Source organism: Oryzias latipes, chromosome 15 (assembly GCF_053564925.1).
Source record: "Oryzias latipes strain Hd-rR chromosome 15, Olatipes_Hd-rR_3.1".
Classification (NCBI taxonomy): domain Eukaryota; kingdom Metazoa; phylum Chordata; class Actinopteri; order Beloniformes; family Adrianichthyidae; genus Oryzias; species Oryzias latipes.
Window position 1 is genome coordinate 24,478,329 of NC_136251.1, and position 19,633 is coordinate 24,497,961.

General features: G+C 39.6%; 1 protein-coding gene across 4 annotated transcripts in view; it reads right to left on the bottom strand.

Moving 5' to 3' along the window:
- The window catches only part of marchf8 (membrane-associated ring finger (C3HC4) 8), a 75,277-nt gene that overhangs the window by 49,289 nt on the left and 6,355 nt on the right, over positions 1-19,633 (bottom strand). For all 4 annotated transcript variants that reach the window (XM_011484453.4, XM_078932036.1, XM_011484454.4 and 1 more), the window contains exon 2: positions 1,338-1,537. In XM_011484453.4, coding sequence (XP_011482755.1) covers positions 1,338-1,433 — 96 coding nt within the window. In that variant the 5' untranslated portion in view covers positions 1,434-1,537. The remainder of the gene's footprint in view (positions 1-1,337; positions 1,538-19,633) is intronic.

Sequence of the window (19,633 nt, forward strand, 5' to 3'; positions counted from 1 at the left end):
TTAAAAGCAACAGCTGCATCCTGCAAAGTTTAGCTGCATTTCACGGCTCTCTGGACATAATTGCACACTCCACATGTAAATAATTTGGGATAGACACGACAAAGCGGGTGATTTTGCAGATGAGGTTAAAGAGATACAATAATTAACAGCTAGTAGCTTAAATATGCATTTCCTCAACAAGTATGGGAGACCTGAAATGGAAAAAGTCAATGTTCTTTTTCTTCCTCAGTACCTGGCAGCCTGCATCAGAGCTGCTTCACTGTGAACTCATGCATAATCCATTTGCTGAACGCCTTATCAAAAACCCCAGACCTGAATATGGCTGCTATTCGTTAAAGCAGAGAACTGTCAAAGAATTTTATTTTTTTCTAATTGTACTTGTCCTATACAAGTCATTTGCTGCTCTTTTCATAAATATTCCTAAAACTCTTTTTTTTTTTTTTTTACTTAAACAGAAAACCTCAATGCATGGATTATAAACCCCTTGCTGTATTTTGGAAAAGACAATTTCTTTCCACCGGAGGCGTTCAAGAATTAGTTGAGGTGATTTAAAGGCCCTGATGGACCAGTGTGCTCTCTATCGACACATGCATTCAATTCCCTCCAGCAGATTCAAAGTTCTTGCTTTTCTCTACCGATGGTTGCGCCAGAGAGGTCAGAAATCATTGAAGCCCGTGCTTATAGTCTACAAGGGGAATAGAGAAGCAGACTCGCAGAGGAAGAGATTGATGCCAAGCAGTGATGCAGGATTTTAATCTGCTGGCAAACATGGCGACTCCGAACACAGCCAAGCTCACAGAGAAACCTTTCTTTTCAACAAAGAAGAAATCTCACTTCAGCTGCCTCAGTGACTTCATCCCTATTATCCTAAATGACCACAGTAGAAAGAAAGAAACCAGAACCAAAAACTCTTCCATGAACCATGTAACAAATGTACTTAGGTTTGCAAGCATCGAATTTATGTTTCCATTAATGAAAACTGATTGGCAGGCGAGAAGGTTGGGTTCTTTGTAGAGCTTGCAACAGATCAGTTCACTGGGTCAGGAAGGTACAATGACCCTGAAGTGCAAACCACATCAACAAATCACCAATCACATAATAATAATGGATTAGATTTATCTGTGCTTTTCCAGATGCGCAAACTACGGGATAGTTCACTATCTTGAGACTTTTAGTGTTTTACGCTTTCTGGAATGCTTGTTTTGGCCTTAAACTTTTCAAAAACAAATGCAAAAGAATTTCTGCAGTTATGTTGCATCAAGTTGAAAAAGTAACATTTATCGATGAGCTCTGAAATCCGAATGACTTCGACCTATTTCTTTGAATTCTTTTCATACCTGCTTGTCCTTGTCCTTTGCTTTCCCATTGCCCGACATCCGAGATGAGGTGACATCGCGGGGGATGACAGAGATCTGGTGTAGTGGCATATTCATCCCAGCAGAGCCAACCGGGGTCCCTCACAGACACACTTCCTCTAACACTCCTCTCAGGGCGAAGGGCATGATGGTCCGGACTGCAACACCCTGCCCACACCTCCCTGCAAACAGGACGAAACATCATGTGTAAATGTTTTATTTGCAATTTGGTTTATAGCTATTATTAATTGCAGAAAATACTTAAATTGGAATATTTTAGGTGCTTAATCTCTTAAAGTAATCCATTTATGACTTTTTGATTTTCTTTTTGTTTTCTTCCTCTGATTTGGGACTGGGTCATGGGGGCAGCAATCTAAGCAAAAATACCCAGACTTTCTTCCTAGCCACTTCTTCCTGGTCCTATGGGGGGACTCTGAAGGCCCGTACACACCTGGACGAATATTCGCCAGCCGTTATTCGCCAGCGTTTTTCAACACGTCTTTTGTGTTCAAACCCAGGCGATTTTCGCTGACGATTAGCCGAGTGAGCATGCAATTTCATTCCCTGACATTAGATGGCGCTTAATGTGAAACAGAAATACTCCTGTACACAAGGTGGCACTGCGCAACTTAACGCTTCTTAAAGTCGCTTTTCACTCAGAAGAAGAGAGCAAGTATTTACGCGCTTGTCAGAATCATACAAAGAAAACATGAATATTTCAAGCACCAGTAACTCCAGCACCAGTAACTCCAGCTCCAGTTCCAGCGATGAAGAAATTATTGTTGCGTTGAATTATGAAAGACGCCGGAAAGACGCCAATTTTGGGTACATCCCATAGTTACGAGAAGAGAAGAACATAGGGAGTTTTATCGACTGGTACAAGAGCTGAAAATGTATCATGAGCGTTTTCGGGGATATTTTAGAGTGTCCATCATTATATCTTCGCAGCAGTCTAGACGCTACTTGGCGTCTATCTTCTTCGCTGGTATGTGTGCTCAGAAAGGCAGTTTTGGGTTTGAGCGCCCCCAAGTTGTGTTTTACTGTAACTTCAGAAGCTCCAGACACGTGTGCAAAAGCGCCATTCTCATTGGTCATATGATTTTTGACACGGCGCGTCAAACCAAAGAAAAGGAACCTTAGGTGTTTTTTTTAAAAATGACGCTTTTACGCGTAGCGTTTTTCACGTCGTTATGCACACTCACATTGGTGCCCTTTGATTAGTCACGAGGCGTTAAACATCTGCGAATATCGGGCCTTGAGCCGTTTAAAGGCCAGTCAAGAGACGTAGTCTCCCCAACATGTCCTGCGTCTTCCACAAGATCTCCACCCAGTGGGACATGCCCAGAGTGACTCCTCAGAGAAGCATCAAGAGCAGATGCCCAAACCACCTCAACTGGCTACTCTTGATGTAGAGGAGAAATGGTTCTAATCCCAGCTCTCGTCAGGTGACCAAGCTTTTCACCTCGTCTCAAAGGGAGCGCCCAGCCACCCTAAGGAGGAAGTTCATTTTGGCCTCTTGTATTTGGGATTTCGTTCTCTTGGTCATAATCCAGAGCTCATGACCATAGGTAAGTATTGGAACAAAGATTGACGGGTAAATTGTGAGCTTTGCGTTCTGACTCAGCTCTCTCTTCATAGCGGACTGATACAGCGACCGCCTAACAGCGGAAGCCGCTCCAATTCGCTCTGATCTCCCTTGACTTGTAATCAAGACCCCAAGGTATTTAAACCCCTCCACCAGGTGCAAAAGCAATCGACAAGTCATGGCCTCAGACCTGGCTGACCCTCAGCCCAGCCACTTCATAGACACCTGCAAACCACCCCACTGCATGCTGGAGGTCCTGGCTCGATAAAGTCACAGGACAACATCAATTGCAAAGAGCAGAGATTAATCGTGTGATCCCCAAACCAGACCTCGTCCTGCCCCTAGCTGCACCTAGAAATTCTGTCCATAAAGATTGTGAACAGAACCAGTGATAAAGGGAAGCCTTATAGAAGTCCAACATGCGCCAGGAACTGGTCTGACTTAATGCCGGCTATGTAAACCAAGCTCCTGCTCTGGTCATACACTGACCGGACTCCTCGGACCCCATACTCACAGAGCAACCTCCACAGGACACTACTGGAGGTGCAGATGAATGCTTTCTCCAAATCTACAAGGCACATATTATGAATGAACAAACTCCAATGAACCCTCCAGCACCCTAAAGAGGGTGTAGAGCTGGAACCATTGAATATTTACAAAAAAATTTTTTTTAGTAAATTTCAAAGGCAAACGTTTACCTCTTTTGCAGATGAGTTCAATTAAACAGGCATGTATTTCGAATCTCTAGGATACCCAGGGAAACATTCTCACTGTTTTCTGCTCGGTTCTGACCTTCAACAGAAGTTCCTAAAGGAACTGGAATCCAAACTTAAACCAGAAGGCAACAAGCAGCAGGGACTTTCACAGACTGACAGAAGATTGTCCCTGAAAAGCTGAAAGTCTTTTGAAAGAGGCAACATCTGAGGAGTGTAATAAACCACAGAGGTGTGCAGGAATTCAGTTTTTCTGCAAAAACCTTGATTCAGAGTTGCGATTTCGACTCAAGAGAGCTGCTGGGAGTGGACTCTTTGGATTCCTTTCAAGCAGTCTTCAAATCAGAAGCAGCGTGAAGTTGTCCTTGCGAGATATTCAGGAGGTTTAACAAATGCCTTGTTTTAAGTTCAGTTAATGCCGCCATCTGCACCGCCACCGACAGCAATTAAGCCTTAGCTCCCTCTCACGCTGACTTCTAAGTGGAGTGTGTGTGTGCGCACGTCTGTCGAGGAGACCCTTAAGCTGTGCGATATGAAAAAAAGAGGAGGATGAGAACCCAAAAACAAGGAGACGGACAGGAGGATGGAAAACAGCAATAATGAGAGGCAAGCACTCCGGAGCAGCAGGAGGTGATCGGCGGTATGTGTTGGCACTAGCTATGAACTGAAGCCCGTTCAGCAGAACAGCCAGCAACGCCGTTCACTCCAGTGTGTTTGACAAGAACACATCAAGATGAAGGGATCAGCGGACTCTGACAGACGCACAGACAGCAGTTCTAGAAAGCTTTTGTGCTCAAGCCTCTGACTTCAAACACATTTGTCCAGCAATCTAAAGGCTTGACAGCGGAGCGTGGGCAGGAGCTATGAGCTACATTTTTAAAAAGAAAATCAGCCCGGTGATTTTTATTCACGCAATAATCATTTCTGTGAGCGCGTGTCAAAGATAAAAATCCACATTATGAAGCATTTTGCATCCTCGCCCCAAATGCATCATGTTCAGGCTTGTGCACAGTCGCTGTTTAATCAGTCAATAAAAAGAACATTTCCTATTGAAGATGCCTCACTTTACAGAACATTGTTTATTTTTTGAGACCCTGGTGGCATTTTCTCAAAGCAAAAACTTGCCTTTGTGTTGGCTAATGAGACAATGTCAGGTGATGCAGAGATTTTAAATCCTTGGTAAGTCAAAACTCACAACAGCAGATTATCTTTAAAAAAATAAAAGAGAGCAATTAGCAGCAAATGGATTATAACAATTTTATGTTTTTTTAAACCACTTTTGAAAAATGTCAGACAGGCAAAAATCCCAGCATATATACATGTAAGCATTCTTTCTTTACTGATTTAGATGAATAAACTTTCCTAAATACATGCTGCTGGATAATAGAAAACGTCTGAAAACTGTGGTGTTTATTATTGTGTAAATATTGAGGTGGCTCAGCAAAGTGACTATATTAAGAGACTCATTATAGGAATGTGTGGCTCAGAATAGCAGCATTGAAAATGAGGATTTTGAACCATAAAACACAAAGAGAGTTGCACAGCAGGAGCTGGCAGTGGAAATGAAATTACATCCGAGGCATTCGAGCACCTCAGCGTTAGCGGAACCAAGCGAGGAGTTGTAAATTTGTCAAACGCTATCCAATTGTTTTTTTTTTAAAAGCTAGTCAGGCTCTCAGACATAATTCTGTCAACTTAATTGACGTCATCCAAACATGCGATATCTTCATTCTGTCACTCCCTTCCCACTTGCTTGTTCATTGTGTTCATTCTGAAGATGTTCATCAAGGATAACATCAAGTACAGATTGTGTTTTCAATGCAAGAAAATCTTCATTAGCAGTTTTTAGCCACTTTTATTTCTCAAATTAGAGTTTCAATTCAGACTTTGTTTTCAGCGTTGACCCTAATTTTGCTGGGGGGGTGGGACATTGGCTACCAAGACACGATTGACATTGAGAAAAAGAGCTTATAGTAACATGACTTCCAATCCAAAATACAGCAGACGCTGTTCTGGAGCGGAAACGACAACACCAGGACCTTCTGTCACCCGATACCAACGTAAATTTAGGGTTGATTCCAGAAATAAAAAGTCTGAATTGAAACTGTAGATTGGGGACTGAAAGCAAAGGACAGAAGTGAAAAAAAAAAATTCAATGGCAAAAAAAAAAAAAAAAAAAACTACATGTATGTATTCATTTGGTAACATTTTTAGGTTCAAATTTTTCATTCACATTTAAAATATGTATTTATTTCAAATGTACTTTATTTAGTTTTTAAATGTGCAGGTCTACAATGTATACTTTGGGGTTTAAAACAGCTTTCCCAAATTACACAAATTTTTCCAATTTACAATCTGATTTTTGATTCACCTCAAGCTGATTCTGATTTGAGCTAATACTCCTGCTACTGCAGTGGTAAGCAGGTGATCACTGAGGAACGCAGCTGACTCATAATGGACAGTCTGGATGAATGTAAGTGTAGCTGGCTGTTGAGACACAGTTAAAAAAAATAGGGGGAATTGTCACACCCTTCAGTGGAAGAGATCTTTCTAAAGCACACTGGGGGTCTGAGTCAAATGCTTTTTTTTTTTGCTCCTCAGGACATTTGGAGCACCAGCCATGACTGCAACCACCAGCTCACTGCTGCTCTAACACACCAAGCTCATTACCATACGTCTGAAAGAACAGCAACTTCAGTGAACCTATCACCCCCTCTGTTGTTATCATGCTACAAGCTTGAGCCATTAATTTGACTGTCCAGTTGATCTTGAAAAAAGACCTTATATTTTTGATGTATATAAATAAACTGTGTGAACATTTAACGTTTTGCAGCATGAATATTTTCCCATATTAATAAAGCTAAACCAATTCTGTCAATCAAGTTGTCAGAAGGTAGCTGGAATTAAGATAAAGCCATTTTCAGTCCTGTGTGTGTAGGTGTGTGTGTGTCTCTCCGCTGGGAAGACTGCCAGTCAAACACTTCACTGCAGAGCTATGAAATGCCTCAAATACAGCAACACTGCGAACACTCGCAGACCTCCATCAGCTCCAATTTGATACTGACCTGTTGCCATGACAGCAAGTTATAGAGATGATGGCTTTCAATGAATGGATCTGCTCTAACTGGTTACATGAAACTGTGAATGCAGGAGTTAGAGAAGTTTATTATCCGCCATGAGCAACTCACAAATCTAAACTTGAAGTCTCACTCTGATTACTTTTTAAGCTATTCTAAAATAATTCCCAGGTGTCTTTAATTATGATTATGCCATTTTTGGCCAAAACATTAAAAAAAACTTTTTTTCTAGGTCATGGTTTCTGCAGAGCAGCAGGAGTTCATTAGAAATTCAATTTATTAGAAATTCAATTCTGAATTGTGGGTGGAACCACTGATGCACAGCGACCCCGCCCTCTCTTCTCATCAATGCTGAGAGCTCTCTGTTAACATGCTCTTCCACTACCTTACAGCCCCTCAACCCCAACCTAACAAAGGTGCAAAAAAAACAAAAGCGATATTTTAGCTATCCAGCCGTACTGTTGTGAGTCAGATGCCAGCTCAGAGGACGAAAACGAAGGTGTGCATGCACCTAGTCATCACAAGTGGATGCAGGATTTTCTACGCAACATATTAGATATTTTTCAAACAACATTATTTCTTCTGCCCCCAACTGACAACGATTCAAATAAAGAAATACTCAAAGGCTATTTTAGGCTTAATTTTCTTTACACAGTGGGGCAAAAAAGTATTTAGTCAGCCACCAATTATGCAAGATCTCACACTTTCAAAGATGCGAGAAGCTTGTAATTTTTTTTAATCAAAGGTACAGTACAGACCAAAAGTTTGGACACACTTTCTCATTCATATGAATGGGAAGGTGTGTCTGTACTGTATACCTCAACTATGAAAGACAAAATGAGAAAAACAAATCCTGAAAATCATATTGTCTGATATTTTAAGAATTTCTTTGTAAATTATGCTGGAAATATTTGGAAGTATTTGATCAATAACAAAAGTGTAACTCAATACTTTATGCACCCTTTGTCGGCAATGGCAACACATGAAACAACCCCGCCCCCTCTTCCCCTCCCCGTTGCTGAAAGCTTGGAGCAGGGAGGTTGTGGCCTGTCCGGTGTATTTCCTATGTTATAAATAAACTCTTTCAAACTGCATTTTTTCTTCTGCCTATGATTAATGATTTAAATAAAGAAGTACTCAGAAAATGCAATTTTGAGCTTAATTTTCTTAATATTTGCCCTCCATCATTTGTTAATTGCGACAAGAACTTGTTAAAAAAACATGATTTTCATTGGAGTGGGTCTTTAATTTAAGGAATCAATCACGAACCACTCAACTCGTATTAACCATACAGCCAAGGTTCTGGATATGACAACAAATTACCTATTTTGGCAAAACACCAATCTATTATGGGGTAATCAGAAACACACAGAAAAAGGTAAGAAGATTCCTTAAGTATGGAGTTCTAAGAATAAATGTAACTCCCAGTATGCAACAACGTGTACTAAAATAATGCACCAGGATGTGTAATCTACTGTGGACTACTGTCAAAACAATTACAAAAAGGTGCATTATGACCTCTGATTGATTAAAACAAGAAAAAGCAGCAAGTGCAAAATCTAAAAGGAACTTGATTCTGAGATACTTTTGAAGGGCAGAGACAACCTTGATCCGTCTCTTCTGTTTGCAGATTGCACTTTCAGGCATTCCTCTCAGCAGAAACATGCAACATGTATGAGTTTTGACAGACGAGTACAGGAATCTCAGGAGAATAAACATTTTTAGTGATCATGAGTAGACAGTGGACTCTCATGAATATTTATACATCTACTGAGCCAGACACACACACACACACACCCACCCACAGCAGTTCAAAAAGACTCCAACAATGACGGAGAAAGGTTGTCAAACAAAAAACCCTGAATTCCTGCAGCCCTTGTGGATCTAAAAGGCTTTTCCTAGTGTCAACATTTTGTTGGGTGCACTGATTGTTTGGGAAAAGCCTAGAAATCCGTTTTATATTCTGTCAAAAGATTCATGCTAATCCTCCAGCAAAAGGTGCCTGTGCTGGTTGAACCTCAAACCACCACAAAGGTGTTAGTATTTCTTTAATTTTTCCTTAAATGAAAACATTGACTTTTACTTTTCTCACTTAAAATAAATTAACAATGGGTGTACACAATTTGATTCATTTGTTTTAAGTGGAAAAAATAGTTTATTCCCTTTGGTTTGTTTCTGAGTTCCTATGGACTTTATTTCTGCTTCTTTAAAAAGAAATTATTTAGCCCACTTTTTTTAATACATCTTTTATATTATATAAATTTTATGTAAATGTGTCTATGTAAGTCTTCTCTCGTTCACACATTTTTAGGAACTTGGATTTGATGGTGGCGTATCAAGTCATGGAGGTGGCAACAAATTAACAATTGAGGTTTGTGCCCGGCCAGAATTATATGACACCAAGTCTTTCATATATCAGAATAGAGCTGTGAAAGAAAAAACCTTGAGCAAGATTCACAAGATTTGCCCTGCTTAGACATTTCCCACCAAGCCTCTACCAACTTTAGGTGGTGAACATACGCTAGTAAACAGTCGAAAAAGAAAAAGACGAAAACACCTTTCCCAGCTTGTCCAGTGTCAACACCATGGGCTAAATGCAAGTTCAAGAACGTGCTTCAAATGTTCGCATCAGAACCAGAAGCTGCGTCCACATCTCTGAAAGTCTCGCTTTTGCACTGCTGATATTATGATGTAAACCATGCTGCAGCATCTTACAGATGTATCTATTGCACAAATATCTGTTTAAAAGCAAAAATGTGTTGCAAGAAAGAAGTCATAACCATTTGTCAACCTTGTATAACAAAATGCAAATGGTTCTAGTTAAAGCGTAAAAGTTATAACTGAGATTACTCTTTAGATTTGATCAGTAGGTCGTTTGACATAAGTGACAAATTAATTTGAGTGTCTCTGAACGGTGATCCATTTTTACCCACCAGTGGTTCCCAACTTTTCCAAATGTAGTTTGTCATGTTTAAATTGCAGCACTTAGAAATTTCAGCTACAACTACTCTATGAATAAATGGATGCCATTATTTAAAACAGACAAGTCAGCCGTCTTGTCTTGCTGTTCCCCTGTCTGCTCCTGAGCCACGGAAGTAACTACCAGAGGTGTTCTGCTCAGCTGAACTCCACTGTAATTCAGTTTGCCAGGAGGCCCTCATGTGTCAGCGCTGTCATATCACACCTGAAGACAGGACGGAGAACCTCTTCTCCACTTGTGCGGTGCAACCGAGCAGAAAAAAGCTGCTGTATTTCAGTCTGGCCCATCATTACTGCTATAATCTATATTTAAAGAGATGTCTAACGGGAGGACTGGTGGGTATGAAAAACTCCAAATCATAGCTGACAGCCTCCAACAGCAACTGCATTGAACGGGAAATTTGTTTGTTCAAGCATACATCAGCAAGTCAAGGTCAGTAAGCAACCTGATGTTAGTTCTCATCAGCACCAACATCATTGCAGGCTTCAGTGTCCTGTTTTAAGCTGGAACCAGCTTTAGCTTTCCTCAGCTCATCTGCTTTAAAGATAGGTCTTCTGTGCATCTCCGTTTCAGCGTGAGCTACCAGAGTTATGAGAGTGTCATCTTAATTCGGTTTGGAGATCCTCAATTTTTTGCCTCTCTGGGCACATAGAATTACCTTCGACCAGGGGTCTGCAACCTTTGACGCCAAAAGAGCCATTTGGGCTAGTTTCTGTTAAACCAAAATCCATCAGGAGCAACAAAGTCTCACTTCACCGTAAAAAAATACACTTTTTTTTTTATAAATAAAGTTTAGTTTGATTTGATTTATGTTTTTGTGGCCATAAAACAATTCAAGTCACTTTTAAATATTAACAAGAATTATAAATATATATTTTTATATATATCAGTTTTGACTTATTTTACTTTGACCACAGCACATACAAGTTCCTTTCAAAATAAAATAGACCATGTGTCAAATAAAATCTTCCTGCTGCAGAAGGCCTACTTAAATTATGGTCGTCTTAAATCGGTGCGCCTTCATCCTTTTTGTCTGTTTACTTTTGAATGTAAACATGCAACATTGGTGTACAATCCATTTTTAAGTCTATAAATGTAAATGCAACTATACATTTAAATTCTTTGCCTCTAAACAGCAACTAGAAGCTGTTGTGCAACAGAAGTTAAGAGTAAAAAGAGCTATGTTCAATTCAATTCAATTTTATTTACCGTACATAGCCCAATATTACAACAACAGTCGTCTCAATGTCTCAATTGTAAAACAACACTTCTTTCATCGGGATTGAGTATCTCAGAAAATCAGTTTCAGAAATGCTATCATTAGGTAATTTATTACCAACAATCACACCACCTGTGAAGAAATCTAAATTATCCCTGGTCCTTGTGCATTTACACCCTTAAATGGCTCCAACAAACCACTGTCATCTGCCATTGTTGCTTCATGCAGCCATTAGCATTGCAGTTAAAAAACCTGACCCTTATCATAAGCAGTGCAGTGGTGGACATTAATGCAAAAATACCCATTAGAGGGCTGCTAAAGTTATTTGTGTCCCGCTAATGAGTTCCTGTTCTCCTTTATGATGCCTGGTTTGAACTTTATTAGCTTAGATGATCCAATATCTTACTGTCTGGATACAACGAGCTAAAGTTATTTTTTCCAGTATTTTGAATATGAAGTTACTCTGATTTTGTACCCTGGTTGCAAAAAAACATGTGTCTGTTCTGATCAAATTGCTGCTTAAATATAGTTTTGAAGAGAATATGTAGAAAATGAACCATTTTGTACAGCCCAAAATATGATACTTTTATAGACATTTTCAGCAGAAATTTTTTCATTTATGTAACCCTTGTGCTATCCCAGGCACTTTAACATTGGGAGTTGGGTCATCTAGACCCACTAGACAGTGCGCTGAACCTTTTTGCTTCAATGATTTGTGAACCTCAATGGTGTCCATGGATTACATGAAATCTTTCCACCTTTATCCACCTTTGTCATGGTAGGGAGAACACGTCAATGGAAGGGTGGGGTCATCTAAGATAGCACAAGGGATAATTTTATGTATTAAGACAGAAATTATCCACAAAACTAAATCAGAAGAGAAAAGTTCAATCATCCTGATACAGTTGCTATGGAGGTCCAGGTTCTCAGGTGATTAACAGAACCTCAGTCAGTAAGTTTGGTAAAATTTCTTAAAATTGTTTGCTGATTTAATTTTCCTTTTTATAATCTTATGGAAAAACAGACACAAATCCACGAGTCTGTGAAGCCGAAGAGCTCGAGGACTGCTTTAGTAATATTTCCATGACTTGCTGGGAATTAATTATCATAATGTTGAGCTCAATCTCATTTCAGATGTTTTTGTATCATGTATTGGGAACGATGTGGTTTGAATTTCCCAACAGCTTCTTTGCTGCTTCTAAAGGTCTCCATAGCTATTTACCTTGTTTTCCAGCTAAATTTTTCCATGAGAGTCGGGTAGTTGTTGATTATATGCTAATAAGATCCAGTCTGGATGTAATTAATGGTGGAGTTGGCGATAGAAACTCCAACTGCACATCTGGGACACAGATGTGAGGCATTTTTTTTTTCTTCACACTCAGACTCAATGCTCAGTGGTACAAACAAAATGCTACAAAATCAGTTTTCACTTTAAAAAAAATCCTCAGATCCTGAGGAGGAAGGAGCGAAGGACATGTCCATGTAGATGAAACGAACAAATCGAAAAAGACAGACGAAAGCCTTCTGTGCACAAATGTACATGCAGGATTCCTCCAAACCTTTTTTTCTGTAATTCTCTGTGGAAAACACGGGATGAAGCAGAGCTGTGGCACACAAAATACTCTCTTCAGCTTTGGGAAAATACATCTGCTTTGCCTCCCCTACTCAGGCTCTGGAGCCATTATTTGCTCTAATTTAAATATCTTTACATTTAAGTGAAGCATTTTATTGCTAAAAAAAATGAAACATCTTTTTGAATTAATCCCACTAGTGGGCTGAATGATGCCACTGAAATTATGATAAAGGTTTGTAATGTGTGCTCACCTGTAAAAATGTTAGAAATGTTTAATCCAATGTAATCTTAGTAGATTACAAACATTGCAAATAAAGAAATGAGACTAATATTTTTATGAGTCATTATAAACTGAAAGTTGGAATTTTATGGCATTATTAATAAAGTAATAAAAAAATGACAAACACTAAAAGCATATATTTATGAAGGGTATAATTATGTTGTTGCCTCATTTAAATACAATTAATTTAATGTCTGTGTGATGATTTCAGTGTAAAAGTGTATTTTTATAAATCTTTTAAAACACAGAAGAGGTCTGAACGTTGATGGATGTTTTTCAATCATTGCATTTGACAAAATATACAAAACGAACAAAAGAATCTTCATTAAAGTCTTGTAGCGCTTGTAGATGAACCCTGAAAAACAAAAACTAATTTAAGATGACTGGTTGTTTTTGTTTAAAATGCACCATCTTGAGTCAACTTTAAGTTTTTAAAAACTGTAAATGATGGAATGCACAAACTACATGTAGAAAAATAACAAAAGTCCTCTTCCCCTGAAAGGACTTTCAAAATAAAGGTTTTGCCTTACACAACCTTTTTTAAAACAAGCATTTGTTGGTGTTAATAACACTGTACAACAGATGAATCACATTACAGGAGAGAAAAAACCCAAAAAGTACATAAAAACTCCAGCTGACGTTTTCTTCATGCAGCTCCTTTAGTTTTAGATTTAATTTATAGGTAGATAGATGCAATTGCACAGATGTATGTGATCTGCAAGTTTGTCTGGTCATTTTATTTATGATTTTACATCTATTAATTTCACTATAATCATGTTCTGTCTGACTTGGCATCCTGTTTCCACAGTACAAGCCAGTATTAGTCTGGACTGGAGTCTGTAAACCTAACCTGGACATGGAGCAGTGAACATTTGTTGAACCGGCTAAAACGGTGTACCAACAAGATGTGTTTATGCTTTGTGCTGATACTGGGACGAGGACTTTGGCTAAAGCTTAATTTAAATGCCAAAGCCTCCAATGAGGCTGTTAAAAGTTAGATTTGCTACTGTACAATGGTTTGAACCAGAGTTGCTGTGGGATCTACGACAATATTTATTGGGCAGCAATTTACCGTTGCTCATTAATTTTAAGCTTTGCGTCTGTGCACGGCAGTGACTCCGTCATCCGTTTTTTGCATCTAGTAATATTTAAAACTGCCAACATTTAATTTTTAAGAGGACCAATTTATACTGAAGCATATGAAAAAAAATGTATGGTTCAGGATCAAAAAGGTGTGGAGCTACTCGGTCAGTGACGTTGGAAATAGTCAGATCCCAGTATTTGGTTGATTTATCAACTCCTTAGTATTTCAAAGAACAAAAAACGGATCAAACCCGAAGTCTAGTACTTAAAATGATAATACAATAGCAAGTTAATAGGGTTTTGTGCTTTGAAGTAGAAGTACCGTAGTTTAGTCTGCAAAGAACTCAGCCTTTTTTATCTTTCTGAATTGTTTTAATTATGAGTCTGACCCTCAAGAATAAAGCAATTCTTTCATTTGTCAATAATTGGTTTTAACGATGCCCTTCCTTCATGATCACAGACAAACTCTGCACACGAGAACACGGAGCAGAAGGGCTCGAGCGGCGGCATGGGAGGGAAGCTCTTTTCATTGTGACAGCTTTGCAAGCTGCTGTGACAAGGCACAGAATAAAAACTAAATAGCAGTAAGAGGGGAAAAAATAAAACCACATCAATGCATGGCTTATTCAAAGGAAATTTCTTGACATAAAACTTTTTTGTGCACGCTAGACAAAGGAGAGGAAGCCAATGGTCTGTTTCCTTCACAGACGGGATGATTACAAAGTTCACCCAGAAGGAGTTTCCACAAAAAATATAAAATAAATAATGCAAGGAGACAGGAACTGAACTTATTAAACATGCAGTCACTGACATGTGGAGATGCGCTCCACAAAGCACAACTTATAGAGTATGCAGCATCTGTGAGGCCACTGTAATGGTAGGTACCGTGAAAGGGGAAGCAGAAAAAAGGAACCCAGAAATCATAAACAAAAACAAATAAGTTTCACCCGTGCAGGTCCTTTTATTGAGCATAGTCCATCATAATCAGAGGCACAACTACCAGTAATGTCAAATCTCAAGACAACAAATGATGCACCTGCAGTGAGAAGCAAAATAAAACAGAGCAACCATTTCGCACCATCAGACAGCTGTAACTCTGATGGAGAAGTTTTTTTCTGTCTACTGGACTGGTGTGTCACGGTGTATCCCGCCTTAACCCAACAGTGGCTGGGTTAGGCTCCAACAATCATGTGACTCTGCAACACGCACCTGTACAGGTTTTGGGGGTTTTGGGCCTGTGGGGTTCCTTTTAGACTCATCCAGCAGTCTTAAGGGACCAACATAAAAAAGGTTGTGTGTGTGTGCTAAGTGTATTGTTAACTATTAGTAAGGACAATGCAAGTTACATGCACTTATCAAGCTATCATAGTGCGCTCTTACGCCAGCCGTTAATGAGGTGTGAGTACAGGCCATTTCCTGACCGCGGACAAATGCTGCATGCATGGGGTGTGCAGATGATACCCAAGTACCTGTAGGACACCTGTTGGATATCCAAGTGTCCGTAAGACACCTGTAAGATGTCCAAGTGCCTATAGGACACCTGTTGGATATCCAAGTGTCCGTAAGACACCTGTAAGATGTCCAAGTGCCTATAGGACACCTGTTGGATGTCCAAGTGTCCGTAGGACACCTGAAGAAGGTCCACACAAACTACACTTGGTCTGATTTCCCTCATTTTTAACAGTCATGGAGCATCTTGGGATTGCACACCTTTCATTTGAACAGCTCTAACAGGCTCTCTGCACAGTTCAGGGGAATCAAAAAAAATGACAAATGCGTACGACATCCCTGCGTCTCACCAACATCACTCTTACGTATTGTTTAAGTGTTCGCTAAAACCGGTCATCCGCAGCGTGCCCATAGAAAAAAAATGTGCATGAACATTTTCTCTGTACAGGCTCACAGGGTGGTCGATAATCTTTAAATGTAATGCAAAATAGGTTTGCCCGTTTCTCGCCCCGCAGACAGCTTATATACACCTAGCTGTGACTAAGCCATAAAATGGGTTTAGAAAATGGATAGATGGCATTCTAATGCAGCCAAAGTGAAGCTTGTGGAACTTTATTCTAAATAAGGAAATCTATAAATGAATCCGAGTTGTTTCATCTGTTACACCTATACAGTTCAGCATTGGAGACGACTTTCGCTCCTGATTCAGGAGCCTGTTTTGCCTTTACTGATAAAGTCAAAACAAAGTGAGACGATGTCAACTTGCAAAAGTATAAAGTCCAAAATAAGATCTCTTGTGCAAGGATTATTAAAAACACACACATAGAATAACTGAACCACTAGTTAAATATCTTACTTGTAAACTGAGAAGTGAGAAGTCATTGCAGCTGTTCTGAAAAAACAGTCATACAACCAGACTTTAGATAGATTTAGAAAAAGTAGATTTAAAAAAAAAGAAAGTTTCAGTTATACTTTTGTTAATAACGATATGATCTCTTAATTATCAGCACCGTTTTTCATCTTTGCACAGATTTAAAACGATGTCATTATCTCAAAGGGACTTTATTACACACTGATGGCTCAGAGCTATCCAACAGAGCAGCTTCTGTTTCATTTTGAGTTGCTGAACATTTTTGTAACCATCTTTTGTGCTTCTCAAATCTTCACATTTGTTTTCCCTCCAGTTCTTGTTTACGCAGTTTAATCCCCTTTGCTTCAGTCTTGGGGGTGTCATCTTATGAATAAGAAATAGACTAAGAACAGCAGCAAACGCAGATATGCAGAATAACAAGGAAAAGTCGAATACATAAACAGAAATGTGGATGTATTTTGTTTACCAAGTTTGGTTTTAGAACATATTTTGGACAGGGGCTAGAACATTTTAACCTGCTTGCACAAACTTAAAAATAATCATATTTCCGTTTCCACGTGATAATGTGTACATTTATGAACTGGAATGACACAAAAGGAAAACCCTACAATTACCAGTCATGCAAATCCAGTAAAACCCTTCTAGACCTGCAGCGTCTGGAGGTTTTTGTGGTGACAGCAGATACAGACGGCCACACACTGAACAGCTGCAGGACATGAGCAGCTCAAAGTAGACTAAGGAAGTGAAATTCATCAGAAGAGGAAAAACCAAAAGCCTTTTGCTTCTGACCCCTGTCCTGACACTACCAGTAAACATGCTTTTTTAAAGCGTGTGCCCTTTTTAACGTACAAAGCACCCTGCGCTCTCTGCAAGTGCCTCATCTTTCCTCTGCCTTGAAGAATAACCTGGCTTTTTGTGGAGGCGTTATGGACCAGCAGGCCATTACAGCCCACCACACTGAGACTGCAGATGTGTAATCTGTGAATGTGTTTTTTGTGTGCTGGGTAAATCACACACCAAGTCTGCTCAAAAGGCTGCTGGTGCAGAAGGCAGCTAAATGTCTGAATGACTGCATGCTGGACTGCAGGAGAAATGGCCTCTATAACACTCAGTAACATAGGTGGAAAATACATGGTGCAGTACGACAGACGACTGTCAATATATATTTAAACCCTAATAGAGAAAAGCTCATGTTGCTGGTGGCAAAAACCGTAAGTATTCATCAACTAACTAGAGATTTTGTTCTGTATTTTTGTTTCTTTCACGTAGAACCATCAGAATCCACAGGTTTAAAACTCTGTTCTTGTAATTCTGGTTAAGAAATTTTTTTCTTCAGACATTTTCTGACAACTTTTATTCCCTGCCACATGAAAGACATCGACTTAAAAAAAATTACCAGCTGTTTTGTAGTATTATGGAAACGCCTAATTTTCACCCCCGAAAAAAAAAAAGAAAGTTTTTACCTAACGTAATTCAGGAATTCAAGGCATGAACTCTAAAACTTGCTCAATCTTTTCTAAATTACATAGATATCCATTTAGTTAATAATCCATCACACAAATGTCTGAAAGTACTTTAAAAGTCTTCTTAAAGATAAAAGAAATTGTTAAAGGCCTGTTAAGGGTTAACCTCGCAGAAGTAATAGACGCATTCTACTGCACGTTTTTTCTCTCTCCAAGAACTGTGACAATTTAAAAAAAAAAAAAAAACTGTCTTAAAGAGAAGTGAAAATTTTAGCACCATTAATAAAGAACACATATGGCCTAATGTGTGATCACATCAGATATGTGCACCATGTTATTAGATCAATATGCCCCATGTGTCTCCTTTAATGTGGAGCAACAACTCAGCAGTCTGCAGTTTGTGCAGCACTAATATTCCTTAAAAATATATACAAATGAAACTTCTATGCCACCTTTTCATTCTAAAACCAGCTTTTATATCACTATAAACTAAGCAGACAGTCTAAAAACAGGTCCTACAAGCTCAAATGGCCACAACCGGCTAAATTAACAGTGTAAGACTACGGTTAGATCCCAAAATGCCACCACGCAGTGACCAAAATGCATGTTTTTCAGCTAAATCAACAGGGGGCCGCGTGGTGGAATTTTAGTCAGAAGGCAGCAGTCGCATTTTTACACACTGCCGAGGTTTTAAGAAAAAGTTCAAATTGAGCGCCAACCGGATGATTTTCTGACATCAGTCATTGGCCGCCTAGGAACATTTGAAGGTCGCACGGTGGCAGTCTCCAAGTTCCCCAAAATCCCCTGATAATGATTGGCCGCTTTCAGACTGCCACCCCCCCTGCCCCCGTGCTGCCATCCCACTGCCACAGTCTGATTGTTGGAAAGCGTACAGTAGCAGCACTGGCACTCGACGATGTCTGTTAAAATTGGCCGGGGGCCCCGCTATGACCGGACGACGATCTGACGATCCCGGACATTTGCATCAACGCTGCACAAAAGTCATCATGACGTTGATAGCACCAAAGCGACTACAAGACCTGCGTGTTGACAAACTGCAGCTGATGCTGAGAAAAATACGAAGAAAGCAGAAAATTGTGCTTGTTGTCTAAAAGATGTAAATTTGTTAACTGAAAGGATTATATTGTGTGCTCAAAATCTGAGTTGCGTATGAACAGTGGTGAATATAACCCCCCAGCTACTGTGCGGCTGGTGGCACTTGATATAGGCGGCTGCCGTCCAGAGACATTCACACACCGTCCAAATGCAGCTGCTGCTGGCTGCACAGCTGTTGTGCAGCTGTCACATGATTTTGTAAAGGCGTCATCCTCGCTTGACTGCCGCCATCTACGTTCATGACCACGGCAACACTTAAAAAAAAAAATTAAAATAAAATTAAAATCGGGCGGCGAACTCGGCCGTAGCATAAACATCAACACACACAGCAAGTCAGCTCTCAAGCCCGACAGGAGACAGAAAAAAATTCTAAAGTCTTCAGAGGAAAGCAGAAAAGACCTAAAGGTCTTCGCACTCTTCAGAATCCCATTTTCTCTGAGATTCAAACAAAAGAGGCCACAGAATCCGAAGAAGCTGCCAACGTGAAACATGCATTCCCCATCAAAAATTGTCTTTTCACAAAATTAATCCATTAATGCCAAAAGATTCATTCAAATTTCTTCCAGTGCACTTCAGCTAAGAAAGTGATTTAACCAAGCAATTTCAAAATGAATTCATCAATTGAATCATTAATAGCTTTACCACGCTCAGGATTGAATTAGATCGATCAAAGAAATGTGGGATGTTCTGTTCTGATGTTCTTGAACGGGGATTTAAGGTTTATTTTTTGCTGCTGGAACCTGAGAACGTGTCGTTCGGCTTGGATGCATTATGATCAGATTTAAGTCATGAATATTCCTAAAGAAAATTACAAGCAAAGCTGCTGCTTTTGGCTATGCAACCCAACACAGCAACATTAAACAGATGAA